General features: G+C 43.8%; 1 protein-coding gene across 4 annotated transcripts in view; it reads right to left on the bottom strand.

Annotated features, from left to right (window-relative positions):
* The window catches only part of RANBP17 (RAN binding protein 17), a 265755-nt gene that overhangs the window by 63555 nt on the left and 183284 nt on the right, over nucleotides 1-18916 (bottom strand). For 3 of the 4 annotated variants that reach the window (XM_039484081.1, XM_039484082.1, XM_039484084.1), the window contains exons 20-21: nucleotides 17939-18027; nucleotides 3875-3982 (exon numbers count right to left, since the gene is read on the bottom strand). In XM_039484081.1, coding sequence (XP_039340015.1) covers nucleotides 3875-3982; nucleotides 17939-18027 — 197 coding nt within the window. Of the gene's footprint in view, nucleotides 1-3874; nucleotides 3983-15902; nucleotides 15951-17938; nucleotides 18028-18916 lie in introns of all 4 variants that reach the window. The other variant, XM_039484083.1, reaches the window with a different exon arrangement.

Genomic DNA, 18916 nt, shown 5'->3' with positions numbered 1-18916 from the left:
ATTGTCACAGTGGGAAAAAATCAGCAATGTGCTCATTCCTAAAAGCAAACAAAAACTGGTGGTAATGCTGCAGAAAAGGATCTGGGGGTTAGAGTGAATCACAAATTGAACATGAGTCAAGAACGTGATGCAGTTGAGAAAAGGCTAATATCATTCTTAGTGGTATTAACAAGAATGTTGTATGTAAGACACTGGAGGTAATGTTTTACTCGGTGCTGTTGAGGCCTCAGTTGGAGTACTGTGTCCAATTCTGAGTGCGACACTTTAGGAGACATGTGGATAAGTTGTAGAGAGTCCCGAGGAGAGCAACAATAATGACAACAGGTTTAGGAAACCGGACATATGAGGAAAGGTTAAAAAATCTGGGTGTGATTAATCTTGAGAAAAAGAAAACTTAAGGGGAGACCGGGTAACAGTCTTCAAATATGTTAAAGGATGTTTTAAAGAGAACATTGATCTATTCTCCATGTCCACTGGAGGTAGGACAAGAAGTAATGGGCTTAATCTGCAGCAAGGGAGATTTATGTTAGATATTAGGAAAAACTTTCTAACTCTAAGGGTAGTTAAGCGGTGGAACAGGCTTCTAAGCAAGGCTGGGGAGTCCCCAACAGGTTGGATAAACACCGGTCAAGGATGGTCTAGGTTTACTTGGTCCTGTCTCAGCACAGAGGGCTGGACTTGATGACTTCTCAAGATCCCTACCAGCCCTACATTTCTATGATTCTAATAATAATAATAAGCTTTTGCACTTCAGAGGAATGCTACAAATTCTTCCTAATACAAACAATTAGTTTATACTCTTACCTTAACTACTATATCGCAATAGCTTATTTCATCAGTTAATTCCCACTACGAATTCAATTATATAAATGCATCCTCTACATGGTGGGGTAATGTGCACTTATGGGGGTGTGATTTCTAAAGTGCACAAATGTGCTGCGCATTAATTGGTCCATGTAGACCCTTGTTAGTGTGCACTAACGTGTTAAAGCACACTAAGGAGCCTTTAGTGCACACCAGCAGAATCTACATGGACCAATTAATGCTCAACACGTTAGCGTGCTTTTGACTGTAAGTGGGCATTACCCCATCTTGTAGAGAAGCCCAAATGTAAGCCTGATGCAAGAGTGCAGTTCATAACGAGCATATACACATGCTTATGCATATACTTAGACCTGAAAGAGATCACACCATAGACAAGTCTCACCTCTGCTTGTGCTGGTATACCATCTCCATAGGCCAGAAAAAGTTACTGTGTACTCAATATGGATATAACCACTAGGAGGGCAAGCAAAGTTTTTATCAATGCCCTCCCCTGGGAGAATCCCAGGAGAAAGGTAGCTTTAAGGTACAAATTTCAAAAGCCCCTAAGTGATTTTGAAGACTAAGCCCCATTTTCAGAAGTGACTTAGCACTAAGGTTCCTAAGTCTAACTGAAGTCAACAAGAGCCTATAAATCACTTATGAAAATGAGACTAGGGTCTTGTGATCTACTTCACTTTGAAACGAGAGTAGATCAAAGTGAACTAGGAACTTTCAGTGCATGGTAGCAGAGTCCACGTGGACTGCCAGTGGATGTCAGGTTACTGTAACGTAGATTTACACCACAGTTTGACATGCACTAACTGTTCACCTACACAGCCTTAGGCTCCTAAGTCACTTATGCAAATTTTACCCTTAATCTCTATTGGGAACTGCACAGGAGCCCTGCCACTGAATGCACTGAATCAGAGCATCCCTTGGCTGCCCTAGTTGTGTGCCACCCATTTTTGGTGCTTTGCGGGGTACTTATAGGACCCCTAGTGCAAAGGAAGTTGTGGGTACCTTGCTTTGCTAAAATCCACATTTTTCTGCCAGGATCCTTATTTACAGGGTCAATCTGGTGCAAATTTTGGGGTAAATCTAGCTGCTTATACCCTAATTTACGAGAAGAAAACATATGTACACTGCACAAAACATTTGTGTATTCTACAAGCACAAAAATGACGGCTGACTGGCAGAGGCAAAAAACCCAAACCAAACACATCTCAATATCACAGCAGCATAATGAACATACTATAAACATATGTTCATATGAGCATAATAAACCATAACATATTTTAATCCTGTCATAGTGTACTGTCTAATGCATTTTAACCTGTAAAAGCTAAGGTAGCACACAAAGAAGAAATCCATCCCAAGTGATGTTCTCTTAAGCAAACAATGCAGATTTTCTAAATTCCAGTAGATGGAGGAATAGCAAGAATATGGAAAGTCGTTTGAAAAGCTGTCCCTTCATGAGATTTATGTTCTAGCATCACTTTGCTTTTGTTTAGTTTTATTGGTTTTTTATAGGTTCTTTCTTAACTACCTTATCTCTGCAGCACTGTTAAATAGTCTATAGAATATGGTGTATCAGGTATCAGAGATTAAACTTTTAAAAGTACTTTATTACACTCTTACCATGATAAAAAGTGGAAATTAACCTACACAAACAATAGGTAATGTCACAGCAAGCCAATCCACAAATGCAAAAGACACTGAGAACTGACCTGGAATGTCTGTGTTGACATTCAGGGCTTAAACTCCAGTGATACTCCCTAATTTTCTTGGTGGCAGAGTTGAACTTTGTAGAACCAGTGATCTGGACCAGTGGTCCAGTACTCAGTTAAGCATTTTTTGTTTTGTTTTAAACAGTTTTTAATCTGTTTTCTTTTAAAGATGAACTTGCAAGTGAAAAAGAGAAACTGAGGAAAGCCCAGATTTCTCTGATGAAAGCCTCATCTATACAGGTCATGGGGGTCTTCAGCAGAGAATCATTCTAATCCCCCTGCTCCCTTTCATTTTCCCCTTCCAAAGTCTCTTGTCCCTTTGGGCAATCCTCTTAGCATCCACAGATACCATGAGGGTATCACAAAATGCTCTGGTTCTGTGGCACTACAAATAACAGAAGACTCACTTAGGATATGTCTACACTGCAATTCAAAACCTGCAGCTGGCCTGCACCAGCTGGCTTGGGCTAAGGGGCTGTTTAATTGTGGTGTAGACATTCGGGCTCAAGCTGAAGACTGGGCTCTAGCACACCTGCAAGGTGGGAGGGTTCCAGACCTCAGGCTACAGTGGAATGGCTACACTGCAATTAAACAGCCCGAGACCCATGAGCCCCAGTCAGCTGGCACGGACCAGCCATGGATTTTTAACTGCAGTGTAGGCACAGCCTGAAACACATGCAATCCAAGGTATTTACATCAGATCAGAAAATCATTCTGGGATCTCTTCCATGAGCCAGCAAGTGTCAAGAGGATTTCATAGACGGGGAAAAGTTATATAAAAGTTGGTTAGAAATACTGTTGTCCTAGATGCCTTTCTTCCCCAGTCTGAATAAGTGAAGCATTCAGCATACAAATATATGTGGAAATTGTATTTTCTTTGGAGGGGAACTGAAAAAGTAAGTTACAAATGTTTAAAACCACAAAGCACATTTAGTGTTACTTAGAGGTTGCAGGGAACACAAGACAGAAATTAGACAGAGAACTATTTTCAGTGATCTCCATTAAAAAGTCAACATTTAACTATGGTTACCATATCATGGTACCTGAGATGCATCTGACTTATTTCAGTCTATTTTGAATAGTAAATAAATGCAGCGTCACAGATTATCCTATGTTGCATATTCAAAGGTTGACTTTTTAATGGCTACCATTGTAGCAAATCAAAACAAGAACACTGGTGGAGCTGTGGTCTCTCTAGTTCTTGTTCCATAGCACAGTCCGAAAAGACATTAGAGAGAAAGTTAAGAAAGTCAGGATACCTCCATAGTGGGCATGATATAAAAATGTAGACAGAACAAAGTAAGTGCCACTTATTGTTTACCCAGCTCTCACATGCTTGTTACCTGTTTTGCAGAAGCTCTGCCATAAGCTTCAAGATAGGAGTTGTACATGCTGCTTCACGATACCACAGCTCAATAGCTCTTTGTAGAATGGGAAGGTATGATGTGTATCTTTCATAAAATGAGTTAAAGAATGTAAATGCCAAAAATTAATATTTTTCAGATTAACTTTAGCTCAACGCCACTATGGTAAATTGGTGAGACAGGTACAGAACTATGACAGTTTACCCTAGATGAGGCTCTGGACCCATACATCCAAGTTTGTCAGTGCCTGGAAAAATAAATCCCTTGGAAATCAAAAAAATTAAGTACAAAATAGGTAAGCTATTGAATAAATCATATTTGGAATATATATGCAACTGGCATAATTCCAGGCAAAGGAAAGAGTTTTGTGTGTGTACAGAAAATTAATTTCTGGGCTCTGTCCAATTTCCAGCAGGCGATGCGTTCATAAACTCCCTGCACCCACCATAACTGGTATTAACTGGCACCCTGGCTGGCAGTCTTTACAGGACGCCAAGGACCAAATAGGCCATAGAGTCTGAACTATTTTCTCAGCCACAGAGGTGAAGGGAACAACCTTTCCTGTATGTTTGTTAGACTTAACACAGGTCAGTTGGATCAGGAAAGCCGGTGAAAGTTCGTATTATATTTGTGCTGGAAAGATTTCCTATTGTCTTTTCTGGAGCTGCCTTGGGGGTCTTTTATCTGCTGGGGATTTGGGAAGGGGTTTTGTTTTGTTTTTTAAATGACAATATTTACCCCAAAAGACATTTCACTTTAAATGGGAGAAAAATTAATCAAGCCCTGCCTTGAGTTGATAGGGCCCTTCTGGTGGAGACTAATGTCATCATAGGTGGCATTGCTGATGAATGATATTGCTGTCCCTGAGAAGGAAAGCATTTTGGCTAATTCTGTCTGTTTGTCCTAGTACTCTGGAGAGTTTTTGCTGCCATCTGCCTGAGGCTCTGGAGGCATATGCAGTATACAGCAGAAGAGCCTGATATCTGAAACACTCTTTAAAGAGTTGCTTCTGTCCCATTCTAGGAAGTCTTTTCTTTTTATCAGACTTAACATGGTTGCATCTACCATCAAGCTTTCTGTAAAAAAATAATTGGGATTCAAATCCGACAGCCACCTTGTGTACATAAGTAACAAAACATGGTCAAATACCCTCTGGGGCATACACAATCATTGCCATATCTTCAGCTACTTTCATAAATCTGTCAACTTCACCTTCGTTTTATTGGAAATGCTTCCCAACCACACCACTCTCACCCAGACACTGGCTAAAGCATTCAAAATGCACCAGCTGCCTGGGAGGGATAGGCACGTAAAGGAGGCACCCTAATTCATGCTTCCTTATTGCCACTCCCAATGGCCTCATATATGCTGACAGGGCCAATATGGAACCCCATATGAGAGTGCCCTTGGATAAAAGTAATTGCTCAACGCTACTCAGTGGGCTCTCTCTGTCAGCGGGCAAGGCCGTAGAACAGGGGTTCTCAAATGCATACCAGAGTATGCAGAATGCCAACCCCTCCCATTAATGCTCACACTGCAGTCCTGTGACAACTACATCAATAGTTTACATGGAAAAGTAACATTAGAAAAATATTCAATGTGTTTCTACTGGTCTTTTAAAATAATTTAGCAACAGAAAATGGGGTGGTGAGACAGTGCTATGTGCCCAAGCTGTTTCTGGGGGCTTTTGGGAGCATCAGTGGAGGGAGCAGCTTTTAACCAGAGTTTCTGAAATGCTGCTGAACAATTTGCTTTTGACTTTAAACCATATTCAGCACCAGTTCAACTGCACTTACTGCTGAAACCTGTTATAAACACAAGCCACTTTTGTTAGTGCATTCAAAGCTGTAGCTGAGCACTTGTGAAATCTTTGAATTCTTCTAAAAAACTGTATCAGCCAGCATGCTGGAGACAGACACAACTGGGCATTCTGAGCTGGCAACTCCATTATATAAACGGGGATGTCAGAACTCAAAAGTTCAAGTGTCACATCTACATCCACTGGCAGAAAAAGACGGTTACTCACCTTTGGAACTGTTATTCTTCGAGATGTGTTGCTCATATCCATTCCAATTAGGTGTGTGCACGCTGCGTGCACGTTCGTCAGAAGATTTTTACCCTAGCAATACTCAGTGGGTCGGCTGGGTCGCCCCCTGTAGTGGCGCACCTATAGCACCGAATATATACCCCTGGCTGACCCAACGGCCCTTCAGTTCCTTCTTGCCGGCTACTCCGACAGAGGGGAAGGAGGGCGGGTTTGGAATGGATATGAGCAACACATCTCGAAGAACAACAGTTACAAAGGTGAGTAACCGTCTTGTCTTCTTCAAGTGCTTGCTCATATCGATTCCAATTAGGTGATTCCCAAGCCTTACCTAGGCGGTGGGGTCGGAGTGAGATGTTGCAGAATGCAAAACTGCTGAGCCAAAGGCTGCATCATCTCTGGACTGTTGGACCAGTGCATAATGTGAAGCAAAGGTGTGGACTGAGGACCAGGTATCTGCACGACATATCTCCTGGATGGGTACCTGAGCCAGGAAGGCAGCAGAAGAAGCCTGAGCCCTGGTGGAATGTGCAGTGAGGTGGCTCGATGGAACATGGGCCAAGTCATAACAGGTGCGGATACACGACGTCACCCAAGAAGAAATCCTCTGAGAGGAGACAGGTAGGCCCTTCATTCGGTCTGTCACTGCGACGAAGAGTTGGGGCGTTTTGTGAAAGGGCTTTGTCCGATCGATATAAAATGCGAGCACCCTACGGACGTCTAAGGAGTGCAATTGTTGCTCCCTTCATGATGAGTGTGGCTTCGGAAAGAAGACCGGGAGGAAGATATCCTGGTTGATATGAAAGGCCGACACCACCTTAGGGAGAAAGGCCGGATGTGGTCGCAACTGCACCTTGTCCTTGTGAAACACAGTATACGGTGGGTCCACCGTGAGAGCCCGAAGCTCGGAGATTCGTCTGGCCGATGTAATGGCTACGAGGAAAGCTATCTTCCAGGACAGGTATAGCAGCGAGCAGGTTGCCAGTGGCTCGAATAGGGCAGTCATAAGTCTGGTTAGAACCAGGTTGAGGTCCCAGGTTTGGGCGGGGCGGCGAACTTGGGGGTATAAGCGCTCCAAGCCCTTGAGAAACCTGGAAACCATAGGGTGCGAGAAAACCGAGCGGCCACTCTCCCCTGGGTGGAAGGTAGAGATGGCTGCCAAGTGCACCTTCAATGATGACACCGCCAGGCCCTGCTGTTTGAGAGACCAGAGGTAGTCCAAGATGAAATGGATCGGGACCTCGGTGGGAGTAACATTGTGCGTTTCGCACCAGCAGGAGAAACGCTTCCACTTGGCCAGATATGTTAACCGAGTGGAAGGTTTCCTACTATCCAGGAGTACCTGTTATACCGAGGCAGAGCAACGTAACTCGGATCGGTTTAGCCACGCAGCAGCCATGCTGTGAGGTGCAGGGATTGCAGGTCTGGGTGGTGAAGTCTGCCGTGATCCTGCGTTATGAGGTTGGGCGGAGAGGCAGGGGAATCGGGTTGGCTATCGACAGGTCTAGCAACATGGTGTACCAGTGCTGCCTGGGCCATGCTGGAGCGATCATGATCAGGTGCGCTCTGTCCCTGTGGAGTTTTAGCAGGACACTGTGAACCAGCAGGAACGGTGGAAAAGCGTACAGCAGATGGCTCGTCCACGGCATCAGAAAAGCGTCCGAGATCGAGCCCGCGGAGAGTCCTTGGAATGAACAGAACGTCTGGCACTTCCTGTTCTCGTGAGAAGCGAAGAGGTCTATGCGGGGAAAGCCTCACTTCTGGAAAACGGAATAGATAACTTCCGGACGAATCGACCACTCGTGAGACAGGAAGGATCTGCTGAGGCGATCCACTGGAGTGTTCCAGACCCCTGGGAGAAAGGATGCTATCAGGTCTATCGATTGGGCTATGCAGAAGTCCCAGAGCTGGATGGCTTCCTGGCAAAGAGGGGAGGACCGTGCTCCTCCCTGCTTGTTTATGTAATACATGGCTGTCATGTTATCTGTGAACACAGAGACACAACACTTGTACGTGCTGCTGAAACGCCTGGCATGCAAGGCGGACTGCTCTCAGCTCTCGGACATTGATGTGCAAGGCCAGCTCTTGAGCTGACCAAAGGCCTTGGGTGCGAAGCTGACCGAGGTGAGCACCCCAGCTGAGAGATGACGCGTCCGTTGTCAGGGACACCGAGGGCTGAGGTGGATGGAACGGCATCCCTGCACACACCAGGGAGGGCGTCGACCACCAGTCGAGGGAGCCTAGGATGCTCGGGGGGATCGTGACGATCATGTCTATGCTGTCTCTGCTTGGGTGGTATACCGAGGTGAGCCACGATTGGAGTGGACGGAGGCGAAGCCTGGCATGTTTGGTTACGAACGTGCAGGCAGCCATGTGACCCAGGAGACCTAGGCAAGTGCGAGCCGAAGTTGTCGTGAAGTTCTGTAGACCTTGTATAATTGTTGCCATCGCCTGAAACCGAGGCTGAGGTAAGCAGGCTCTGGCGAGATTGGAGTCCAGGATGGCCCCAATGAATTCTATTCTCTGTGTGGGAATCAGAGTGGATTTCTCTATATTGATCATCAGGCCTAGACGCAGGAATAGGTCCTTGACGATGCCCACATGACGGGTAACTTGGGCCTTGGAGGTCCCTCGAATGAGCCAATCATCTAGATACGGAAAAACATGTATCCGATGGCGGCGGAGGGAGGCGGCGACTACAGCCATACACTTTGTGAATACTCTTGGGGCTGTAGAGAGGCCAAACAGAAGGACCGCAAAACTGGAAATGTTGACGGTTGGCCACAAACTGGAGGTACCTTCTGTGTGGAGGATAAATGGTGACGTGAAAATACGCGTCCTTCATATCGAGGGCGGCATACCAGTCTCCGGGATCCAAGGATGGGATGATGGTTCCCAGGGATACCATGTGGAACTTCAGCTTTATCATGAACTTGTTGAGTTCCTGCAGATTTAGGATAGATCTGAGACCTCCCTTCGCCTTGGGGATTAGGAAATAGTGGGAGTAGAACCGCTTGCCCCTTTCGTCCTTTGGCACCTCCTCTATAGCTCCAATGGCGAGGAGCATCCACACCTCTTGCAAGAGGAACTGCTCGTGAGAGGGGTCCCTGAAGAGGGACGAGGATGGAGGGTGGGGGCAAAATAAACTGGAAGTGGTACCCAAGTTCCACCGTGCGTAGGACCCAACGATCTGAGGTTAGATGGGACCAAGCAGGGAGGAAAAAGGAGAGGCGGTTGTAAAAGGGAGGGAACGGATCCTGGGTAATAACTGGTACGCCGTCCTCGGGCGTGCCTTCAGAAGTTTGGCTTTGGCCCCGCTGGTGGTTTAGAGGGACCCTGATTTTGGCACCCTTGGGGCCCTGACTGACGCCTACGACCGCCTTGGCCACGCCTGCTGGCAAAGTCCTGTCTTTGTCTAGGCGCAGGGTAAGGGCGGTGGGGCTGGGGACGGAAAGGCCGGCGCTGAGTCACCGGCGTGTGCGTGCCAAGAGAGCGCATAGTGACCCTGCTGTCCTTTAGGCTTTGTAGCCTAGGGTCAGTTTTTTCGGAGAACAGGCCTTTGCCATCAAAGGGCAAGTCCTGTATAGTATGCTGCAGCTCCGGGGGAAGGCCCAACACCTGGAGCCATGAAATGCGCCTCATGGCAACACCCAAGGCCAGAGTCCTGGCAGCGGAGTCAGCTGCATCCAACGAGGCCTGGAGGGAAGTTCTCGCCACTTTCTTCCCTTCTTCCAGGAGAGCAGCCAACTCTTGACGGGAGTCCTGAGGAACCAACTCCGTAAACTTGCCCACCGCCACCCAGGTGTTGTAATTGTAGCAGCTAAGCAGGGCTTGCTGGTTTGCTACGCGGAGTTGCAGGGCCCCTGCTGAGTACACTTTACGGCCCAGTAAGTCCATTCGCCTAGCGTCCTTCGATTTAGGGGCTGGTGCCTGCTAGCCATGGCGTTCCCTCTCACTGACAGACTGGACGACAAGGGAGCAAGGGGGAGGATGTACATATAGGTACTCGTACCCGCTGGAGGGTACCATGTACTTGCGTTCGACTCCCCTGGCCGCGGGCAGGATAGAGGCTGGAGACTGCCAGATGGTATCCGCATTGGCTTGGATCGTCCGAATGAACGGTAGGGCCACTCTAGTGGGGGGTGTCAGCCGACAGAATGTCTACGACCGGATCCTCTATCTCCGAGACTTCCTCCACTTGGAGGTTTATATTGAGTGCCACCTGTCTCAGGAGGTCCTGATGGGCCCTCAAGTCGATTGGAGGAGGGCCCGAGGAGGACGTTCCTGCCACCGCCTCATCTGGGGAGGAGGAAGAAGAAAGGCCGGGGACAAGCGGGTCCTGCGTGGGCTCGTGCTCCTGGACGACCTCCTGTTCCAGTGGGATCTGGGAGTCCGGTGGCTGAACCGGGGCTTCCTCCGTACCGGTCGGAGGGGGATGGCTAACTGTCGCCTCTGGCATCCGGTGCTCTGACGGAACAGAGCGAGATGGGATCACAGGTACGCCTTGGGCCTGGTGGTACACCCAAGGTGTCCAGAATGACCACTGATGGGGGCCAGGGTCCTGGGGCTCCTGGAAGACTCTGGTGGGCACATCCGAATCACGGTCCTGCGCGTATGAACTGCCCACGTGGGATGACACTGATGCATGTCTGGATGGCCATGGAGGAGCTGAAAAGCCCTGGGCAGAGTCTCCCTCCCTAGCTGGCGTTGCCCGACGCGGCACCGGGAGGCATACCGGTACCGGGAGCGAGATCGGGACCTGCGACCGGAGCGGTGCCGGGAGGTCGACCGAGATCTCGAGGCTCGACGACGGGAGTGGCTACGAGAGTCACGGTGCCTGGAGCGGTGCCAGGAGCTGGATCGGTGCTGAGTGTACTGGGCGGGCGAACGAGACGCTGACCGGTGCTGCGAGTACGACCGGTACCGAAATGGAGAACGGTGCCGGGACTGCGAGCAGCGTCGGGACCTGGATCGGCAACGGGACCGAGAGCGTCTGTGGGACTGCGATCGTGAACGGTGCCGCTCTGCGGTGCTGATGGAGGGTGGTCTGATCAAGGCAGGCTTGCCAATCGACTGTATAACCCGCACCGGCGGTGCCGGGGGTTGAGGCAGTGTAGACTCCGTCATTGCAATCAACTCCCTCGCCGTGGAAAATGTCTCCGGCGTGGAGGGAATAGTGAGCTCAACCATGGCTTGCAGCGGGGAGCTTTCAGGCACTGGACTCGACGGCTCTTTCAGGTGACCGGAATCGATGGTGCCGATGTTGTTGATGCCACAGCAGGTATCGGTGCCGGGCGGTCCGACTTAGTAGAGCGCTCTGGCTGCTGAGCAGGCGGCGCAGACACAGCAGGAGTCTTGTGCCTCTTCGCCCTCGGGGAGAGGGATCGGTGCCGAGCGGACGTCAGTGCCGGTGACGGCCGGTGCCGAGAGGCCTTGGCGGTACCGGCGCGATCCGGTGCCAAGGGAGCGCTTCTTGAAGACTGTCCAGCGCTCGGTGCCGAGGGCGGAGGAGTAAGAGCTGCCTCCCTCAGGAGCTGCTTGAGACGGAAATCCCACTCCTTTTTTGTTCTCGGCTTAAAGGCCATACAAATGCGGCACTTATTGGTTAGGTGAGATTCCCCGAGGCACTTAAGACAGGAGTCGTGGGGATCTCCTGTTGGCATCGGCTTGTGGCAGGCCGAGCACGGTTTGAAACCCGGTGAACCGGGCATAGGCCCCGGCACCGGGTGCGGGGATAATCCCCGAACCCCTCTGAACTATATACACTAACTATACTATAAACGAATAAAGTTAACTACAACTATATAAATCTGAACTATATATACAAGAATTAATGAGAGAACTACGAGTAGCTAGGGAAGTGGAGGTCAGCTAAGCCACGCTCCACTGTTCCAACGACCAATATGGGCGGTAAGAAGGAACTGAAGGGCCGTTGGGTCGGCAGGGGTATATATTCTGCGCTATAGCGGCGCCACTCCAGGGAGCGACCCAGCCGACCCACCGAGTGTTGCTAGGGTAAAAATCTTCCAACGAACGTGCACGCGGCATGCACACACCTAATTGGAATCGATATGAGCTTGCACTCGAAGAAGAACCAGATTTTACAAAACTTGGGGTCAAGAAAAATATTTCCATGATTTATTATTTTTAAAAATTCCAGTGAAAACAGTTTGGACTTGTTTTTAAACACGCATCTGCAGTGTTTATATGCTCAACCATTGGGGAATTCTGCTAATTCACGAAGCGAAACTAACTGATTTTCGTTGTCCAAGGTGAATGAAATGCAAATAGCGAAGGATCTTTGGGACAGGGACCGTGTTTTTGGTCTGGGTTTGTACAGCACCTAACTCAATGGGATCTTGGTCCAAGACTAGAGCTCCTAAGTGCTACAGTCAGACAAATATATAATAATGGCAACTTAAAATAAAATCAGCTTTAGTACGCTAATGTACATAAGTGACCATCATCATAGAATCTATCAAAGCAAGGGACACTAAGGGGCTCTCTATGACAGGTTAAAGACTGGATGCAGAGGAAAGGCTGGTTGCTTAAAGGAAAACCTTATACTGCCTCTGCCCCTGTGGATATAGGGCTGAAATATCTAGAACTGATTGTCTAGCTCTTCTAAATCAGCACTTAACTTATACACTAATTGGAAAAAAATATGACAATTTAATACTTTAAAAAACTATAATGGTTTTAAACGGGAAACACTATTGCTTATATAAAAATGTGAGTATTTTTCTTGACTAATCCTCTGCATACAGTCTTATAAAATGTCTCATGCCCGTGCATATGGAATTATATTTTTAAGGATACAGGAGATGAATCTTTAGATATTTATTAGAAGAGTGATTTAAAAACAGAAGTATATTGGTTATTTAAAACAAAATGTTCCACACCTACTTGTAAGTTCACATAAAGAAGGGGCACATTCTCAAATAAACATCAATATAAGAAAGGGGACTGTGTGAATGACTAGTAGAGAGGAAACTCCAAACACAAATCACCATCTTTTTCATATACTAATGTTACTTTAGCTTTGCTGACTAAAACCCTGAGTCAGCCTAATAAGGTAATTTAAGTCCGGCAAGACATTTTCTTACTACAAACTTGCTTATTTCACAAGCATTAAAGTTAATTAAATAATTGATGTCAATTAACAGAAACAGTTGAAAAATTTACCAAGGGGGTACCCAACTAGTTTTAAGAAATACTGATTGAGAGTAACAAAATATCTGGGTACAACCCTGATCCTGCACCCGCTCCCCACGGACAGATCGGGGACCTTAAACTTCAGCTTGCTGTCACTGTAGAGTAATACAGGTAATACACTCACATTTTACAAACATCATCTTGAAGTCAATAGCAAAACAAAATATTTTATCAGTGGGATAATCTCCATTAATAAAAATGGATTCTGATTTTACTCCAAACAGGACATGCTTTTATAGAAGGTTTCACCTGCATGTTTAGGCCTGCCCTACAAATTACACAAACCACATTTCTGAATATAAAAGGCATATAAACTTTCAGAAGATGTAATACTGGAATCATCATTGACAACTTGACATATCAATATTTCAGGAAGAATAAATGACTTTCATATCCAGGATATTTATTTATTTATTTTTCTATCATCTACTTATTCATCTTTCATTAATGGAATTCTCTGGGAAGTTCCTGAACGTTACCATTGGAAAATACTTAAAAATATTTGGAAATATTTTAATAAAGCCTTTTGAGAGATTGAATAATACAACTTTTTTAAACAAATTTTACTATTATTATAAATATTTGCTCTTCATCCGTTGCCCAGAGGAAAACAATAAATCTTGTCTCAACTGAATGAACACCATTTATCATATTCATTTTCCTGTCAATACAATTATGAAAAGCCTTTGGCCTTTTTCCAAGGAGCCTGATTTGCTACAGAAACTCAATTAGTATAAGCAAGCCTGCTACAAAACAACCCTATTTGGCAATCTAACACAGCTTTCAGCATACTGACAATTCACCTCCAAACCATGACCCTAATATCAGCATAATCTATGGTAAAATATAGGACACAACAGTTTCCAGATCAAAAACAAAACCAAGAGACTTAAAATAATTCATTTCTGCTCATTTTTGCCATCTACTGGACAAAAGTAAAATTTCCAGATACTTATTCAAATCAGAAATAAGATAGAGGAAAACTATGACCTAAAACTGGAACAACTTAAAAAATTAAAGGTTTGATCCTCAAAGGTTCATTATATGTGTAACTCTCTTGAAATCAATGGGAAGAGATTAGAATCATAATATTTCCAGTCACACTTGAGATAAAGTATTATATTAACCACTGAACTCTGATACCACTGATTTAAAATTAATGCTTCCGAACAACCTCCTTTATTTACCTAACATCTTAGATTATTAAAACTAAAATTTTTCTCTTGTCTATTTATACTGCTTATTTGCTGCATTTCTCTGAGTTTAGGTAACGACTATCATTTAAGTCAGTTTCGTTTTTGTTTATAGTTAGTTTCACTTTAAGGCTTTCAAACCAGGGGAATATTTGTTTGAAAACAACTAATTATTAGACTTGGGCAGTTACAATTGTAGCATGTCAACACATACAAATCAACACTTAAAGGTTATTAATTTATATACTACAATGTTAATTAAGTATAAAAATACCTATCCAAATTAAAAGAAACCTCTTTCTCCCCTCCTCACCACACATACCATTGTAACTTACACCCTTTAGATCCAGTAAATAGGAGTTGACATGATGGCAGCTTACTCTGCCATAATACTAAGATCAATATGAGGATGGAGTTGGACCCAGCAGAAGCTAAATGCACTGAACAGAAGCATGAATTTGTTTGTTTGTTTACAGCCAAAGGTGATAGGGGAATATTTTCTGTGTCCCTGTGTACAGATAAGTGAGGGAAAAGAAGAAACTGAATATAGAAAACAAGCGGACTCAGAAAAGCCTTGGACAAATTAATTCCTCTTACTGTGTATATATTAATCTTTTTATTGTTAAGGTCAATTAAAGGAATGCTGTCTGGCAGTCCAAATAAAACATCCAGGGTTTGTGTAAAAAAATAAAATAAATTTACTATTAAGAACAGGTGTTCAGGAAATTAAAAACAATGGAAACCATCCTGGATTCAGGTGTGGAGTGGACCGAATGGGTTCAAAAAAAGAATTAGGTAAATGGAGGATAGGTCCATCCATGGCTATTAGCCAAGACAGTTAGGGACGCAACCCCATGCTCCCGATGTCTCTAAACCTATGACTGCTAGAAACTGGGTCTGGATGACAGGGAATGGATCAATTGTAATTGCCTTGTTCCTGTTGGAAGACAGGATACTGGGCTAGATGGATCATTGTTCTGACTCAGCATGGTGATTTCTATGTTATGTTGACCCTCCAGGCATGGATCTATCTTTTGCAAAAGGAGTGGAGATCAGCCATCCCTATATTGCAATCCCCTCCACCATTCCTGGTCCCACAGAGGGAGCTTTGCAGTTTTGATCAGGGAGAGAGCATAGGACTGACAAATTAGAATTGCCTAATACAGCCTGAGGCTCCATTTCCTTTCTTACACAACCCATCTCTTCGTAAAAAGGGTGGGTCCTGGGATAGCCAGAGGCTGGAGAGTCCTGGCAGTATGGTTCCACAGGAGCATCCAGACAGGGGAGTAGGGATCATTAGGGCAGTGAGGAGATCTGTGGGTTTCTGAGCAGTGGATGACCCTGGTCATTCTGCAAAGGGGTAAAAACTTTGTGATCACCACCAATAGAATGACCTGAGGAAAACTCTGGCTGGAATTCATCTCCAAACCCGAAGATTTCCTTGTAGGAGACCTCAATCTGGCTGTTTGAATTTACATATTTCCCTATACTATTTGCAATGCAAACATTGCCACACTTTGAATAGGAGTAAAGAAGTTACAGTAGGTTATTTTACCTTTTTCTTTGACGTTGATTGGAATACCTCAGCCAGTTCTGGTCCCCACTATTCTAGAAAGATGTTGATAAATTGGAGAGAGTTCAGAGAGGAGCCATGAGAATGATTAAAGGATTAGAAAACATGCCTTAAAGGGCTATATTCAAAAACTTCAATCTATTTAGCTTTACAAAGAGACAGTAAAGGGGTGGCTTGATTACAGTCTCTAAGTATTTACACTGGGAACAAATATTTAATAATGGGTTCTTCAGTCTAGCAAAGAAAGGTATAACATGATCCAACGGCTGGAAGTTGAAGCTAGACAAATTCAGACTGAAAATAAAGCATACATTTTTTGAGAGCGTAATTAACCATTGCAACAATTTATCAAGGGGAGAGGTGGATTCTCCATCACGGACAATTTTTAAAATCAAGACTGGATGTTTTTCTAAAAAGATCTGCTCTAGGAATTACTTTGGGACAGTTCTAAGGCCCATGTTAAAGAGGAGGTCACAATGGTCTCCTTTAGGCTTAGAATCTATGAACATTGGCTTAATGCAGAGGAAACAGAAAATGAAATTTATTGAAAATTAAATTGATAGTAATCTCTCTTTCCTGCCCATGCTGAACTAAGTATAAAAAATAAATTTTAGAATTTTAAATTTCTTTCAGGTTTAATAATGTAAGTGTGACAGTGTCATAAAATTTATACACTTATATCCTGATTTTATGACAGGTTTCAGAGTAGCAGCCGTGTTAGTCTGTATCCGCAAAAAAAAACAAAACAAAAAAAAACAGGAGTACTTGTGGCACCTTAAAGACTAACAAATTTTAGTAGTTTGTGGCTCCATCTGTTACTGTTTAAATTAAATGGAGTTTTCCATTGATTTCAAATAGAGTTAGGATGAGGCCTCTTATTTTCTTAGGCCTTGATTCCACACACTATCTGACTTGAAAGCATGCAAAGTTCTTGAGAATGGCTTGATCCCACTCCCATGGGAGTCTGTCCATTGATTTCAGTGGAAGTTGGATCAGATCATAACACAGGCTCAGCCTTCCTACCTTTTTGCCCATATTCAATGATATTCCTGGTCACAATTCTAGAAAGATATACTGTTCTGTGTTCTCCAAACAGATTATCAGTGTACAGTACACTTTCAGCATTTGTTTAAAATTATCCCATTTCAAAGCCCCCGTTTTTAATAAAACACAATATTGTATTTGTATGTTATTTTACCCATATAATAAACACATATACAGCAATCATGCATAGTAGGTCTAAATCATACAAACTGTTATACTCATCTGACTATATATTTGGATAGTGAGTTTATTAATATGATTCTATGACTGAAATGACAAAATTTATGACTGATACACTTATTAAAAAACATCAAAGATCTCCCTGTTGTACTAACAAAATACTAGTGGGTATTATTAGATACTTGAGCACAGCAGTAAAAAAGTATACCAGTATATTAAAACAAATACAGTAGTCCTGATCTTTGCATATTGAGAAAAACTGTAACTCTAGATTATCATTTATTTTTGCAATATAGCTGTTGTCTTCTCATCAAGAAAAGTGTGTGTGTCATGATATTAATAAAACAGACGTAAGTGGATACTTATTGGCTAAATGAAAGACCAGATCATACTAGATATGGAGCTCCCCCTGGATTAATACTTGGGAAGCAACATTTTTTTTTAGCAGTTTTTACTGTCATTTTTAACCATATGGAGGTACATTATATTTTGCGTTCGAGCCAACGTATGTTTATGGAAACATCACAGGCTTGGGAGAGGGAGGGGAACCATTTAAGTATATTTGGGATATTAGTGTGATACCACAAAAAAGTGACCTCTCTGTGGTTTCTCTCCAAATGCTGCCCTCCCAGTTAACTGCATGGTTGCCATTGTGCTGTAATTTTAGCTGATTACACATTAGTTCATTTAGCTTTGTTTCCTCTTCCCCACTGTGCCACACTATTAAACTAATGCAAGGGGCCTGGTATCCCTCTGTGCACAGAGCTGGTATTGTCATAGTGTAATAAGGATACATCCAGTCAAACAGCATGGTGTAGCTGGTCTTTGTGTTCAGTGCAAAGGCAATCCCTCGAAGATCTCTTGCCAGCCCGATCAACATACGCTGTCAGTGGGAAAGAGACACAGTAATTGATTTTCACGTTAGCACAGAGCAGATGGAGTAATAATCAGCCAATAATGACCACATATCTGATTTTGATTCATTAGTTTAAATGTCTCGCTCAAATCCTTCTCTATAGAAAACCATAGGTTCTTTTATATATATCAAAAAAATCTGCCCAAGTTTTATGGTGGTAATGCTAACAAAATGCTTAGGGAACATTTTAGGTTACTCAATTTACTGTACCTTTGACTAAGGCAAACTAAAATATAATATATGAATGCTGCATATTAAAGTTTAAAAGTGCTTCTTGCATGAATATATTAAAATAATAACACTAATAATAAAAAGTTAACTTGAGCTGGTATTATTTTATGTGAGGTATAAGACTAATGGATACTCCAAAAAAACTACTGTTAAGGTTACATTGAGACTTCTATTATACTCCATTTTCATATGCTTGTATCCTTCTGAAAAATTATGTTCATATATTTTCTCAGTCAAAAAATATTTTTTTAAATGTTGAGCAAAACCCATTCACCCATTTTTAGTAAATTCTGTGACAGAAAAAAATATACTTCCCTCCCCCTGTAAAAATATTTTTAAACTGTTTTTGGGGTACAGACATAAATGAAAAATAGCTGAAAGTTCCCAGGTGGCAATCCTCATAAAGGACTGGTTTTCAGGCAAGTAGCATACATTTTAAGAATTAACAAATAATAAGTGAATAAAAAATTAGTTTTAAACATACACTACATGAAATTTCCACTCCAGTTAAAATTCCATACTGATTAGTGGAGTACTGACCAACAGAAATATGTAGTATGAGTGTTAGTTTGGTGTTGTAGGCGTGGTTTGTATTTCGGCTCCATTATGAAGTACCATATAACTG

This window comes from Mauremys reevesii, linkage group 8 (genome assembly GCF_016161935.1).
Source record: "Mauremys reevesii isolate NIE-2019 linkage group 8, ASM1616193v1, whole genome shotgun sequence".
In the NCBI taxonomy this organism is placed as follows: Eukaryota; Metazoa; Chordata; order Testudines; family Geoemydidae; genus Mauremys; species Mauremys reevesii.
The sequence above is the reverse complement of the archived record's forward strand: the minus strand, read 5'-3'. Positions and strand labels throughout refer to the sequence as shown.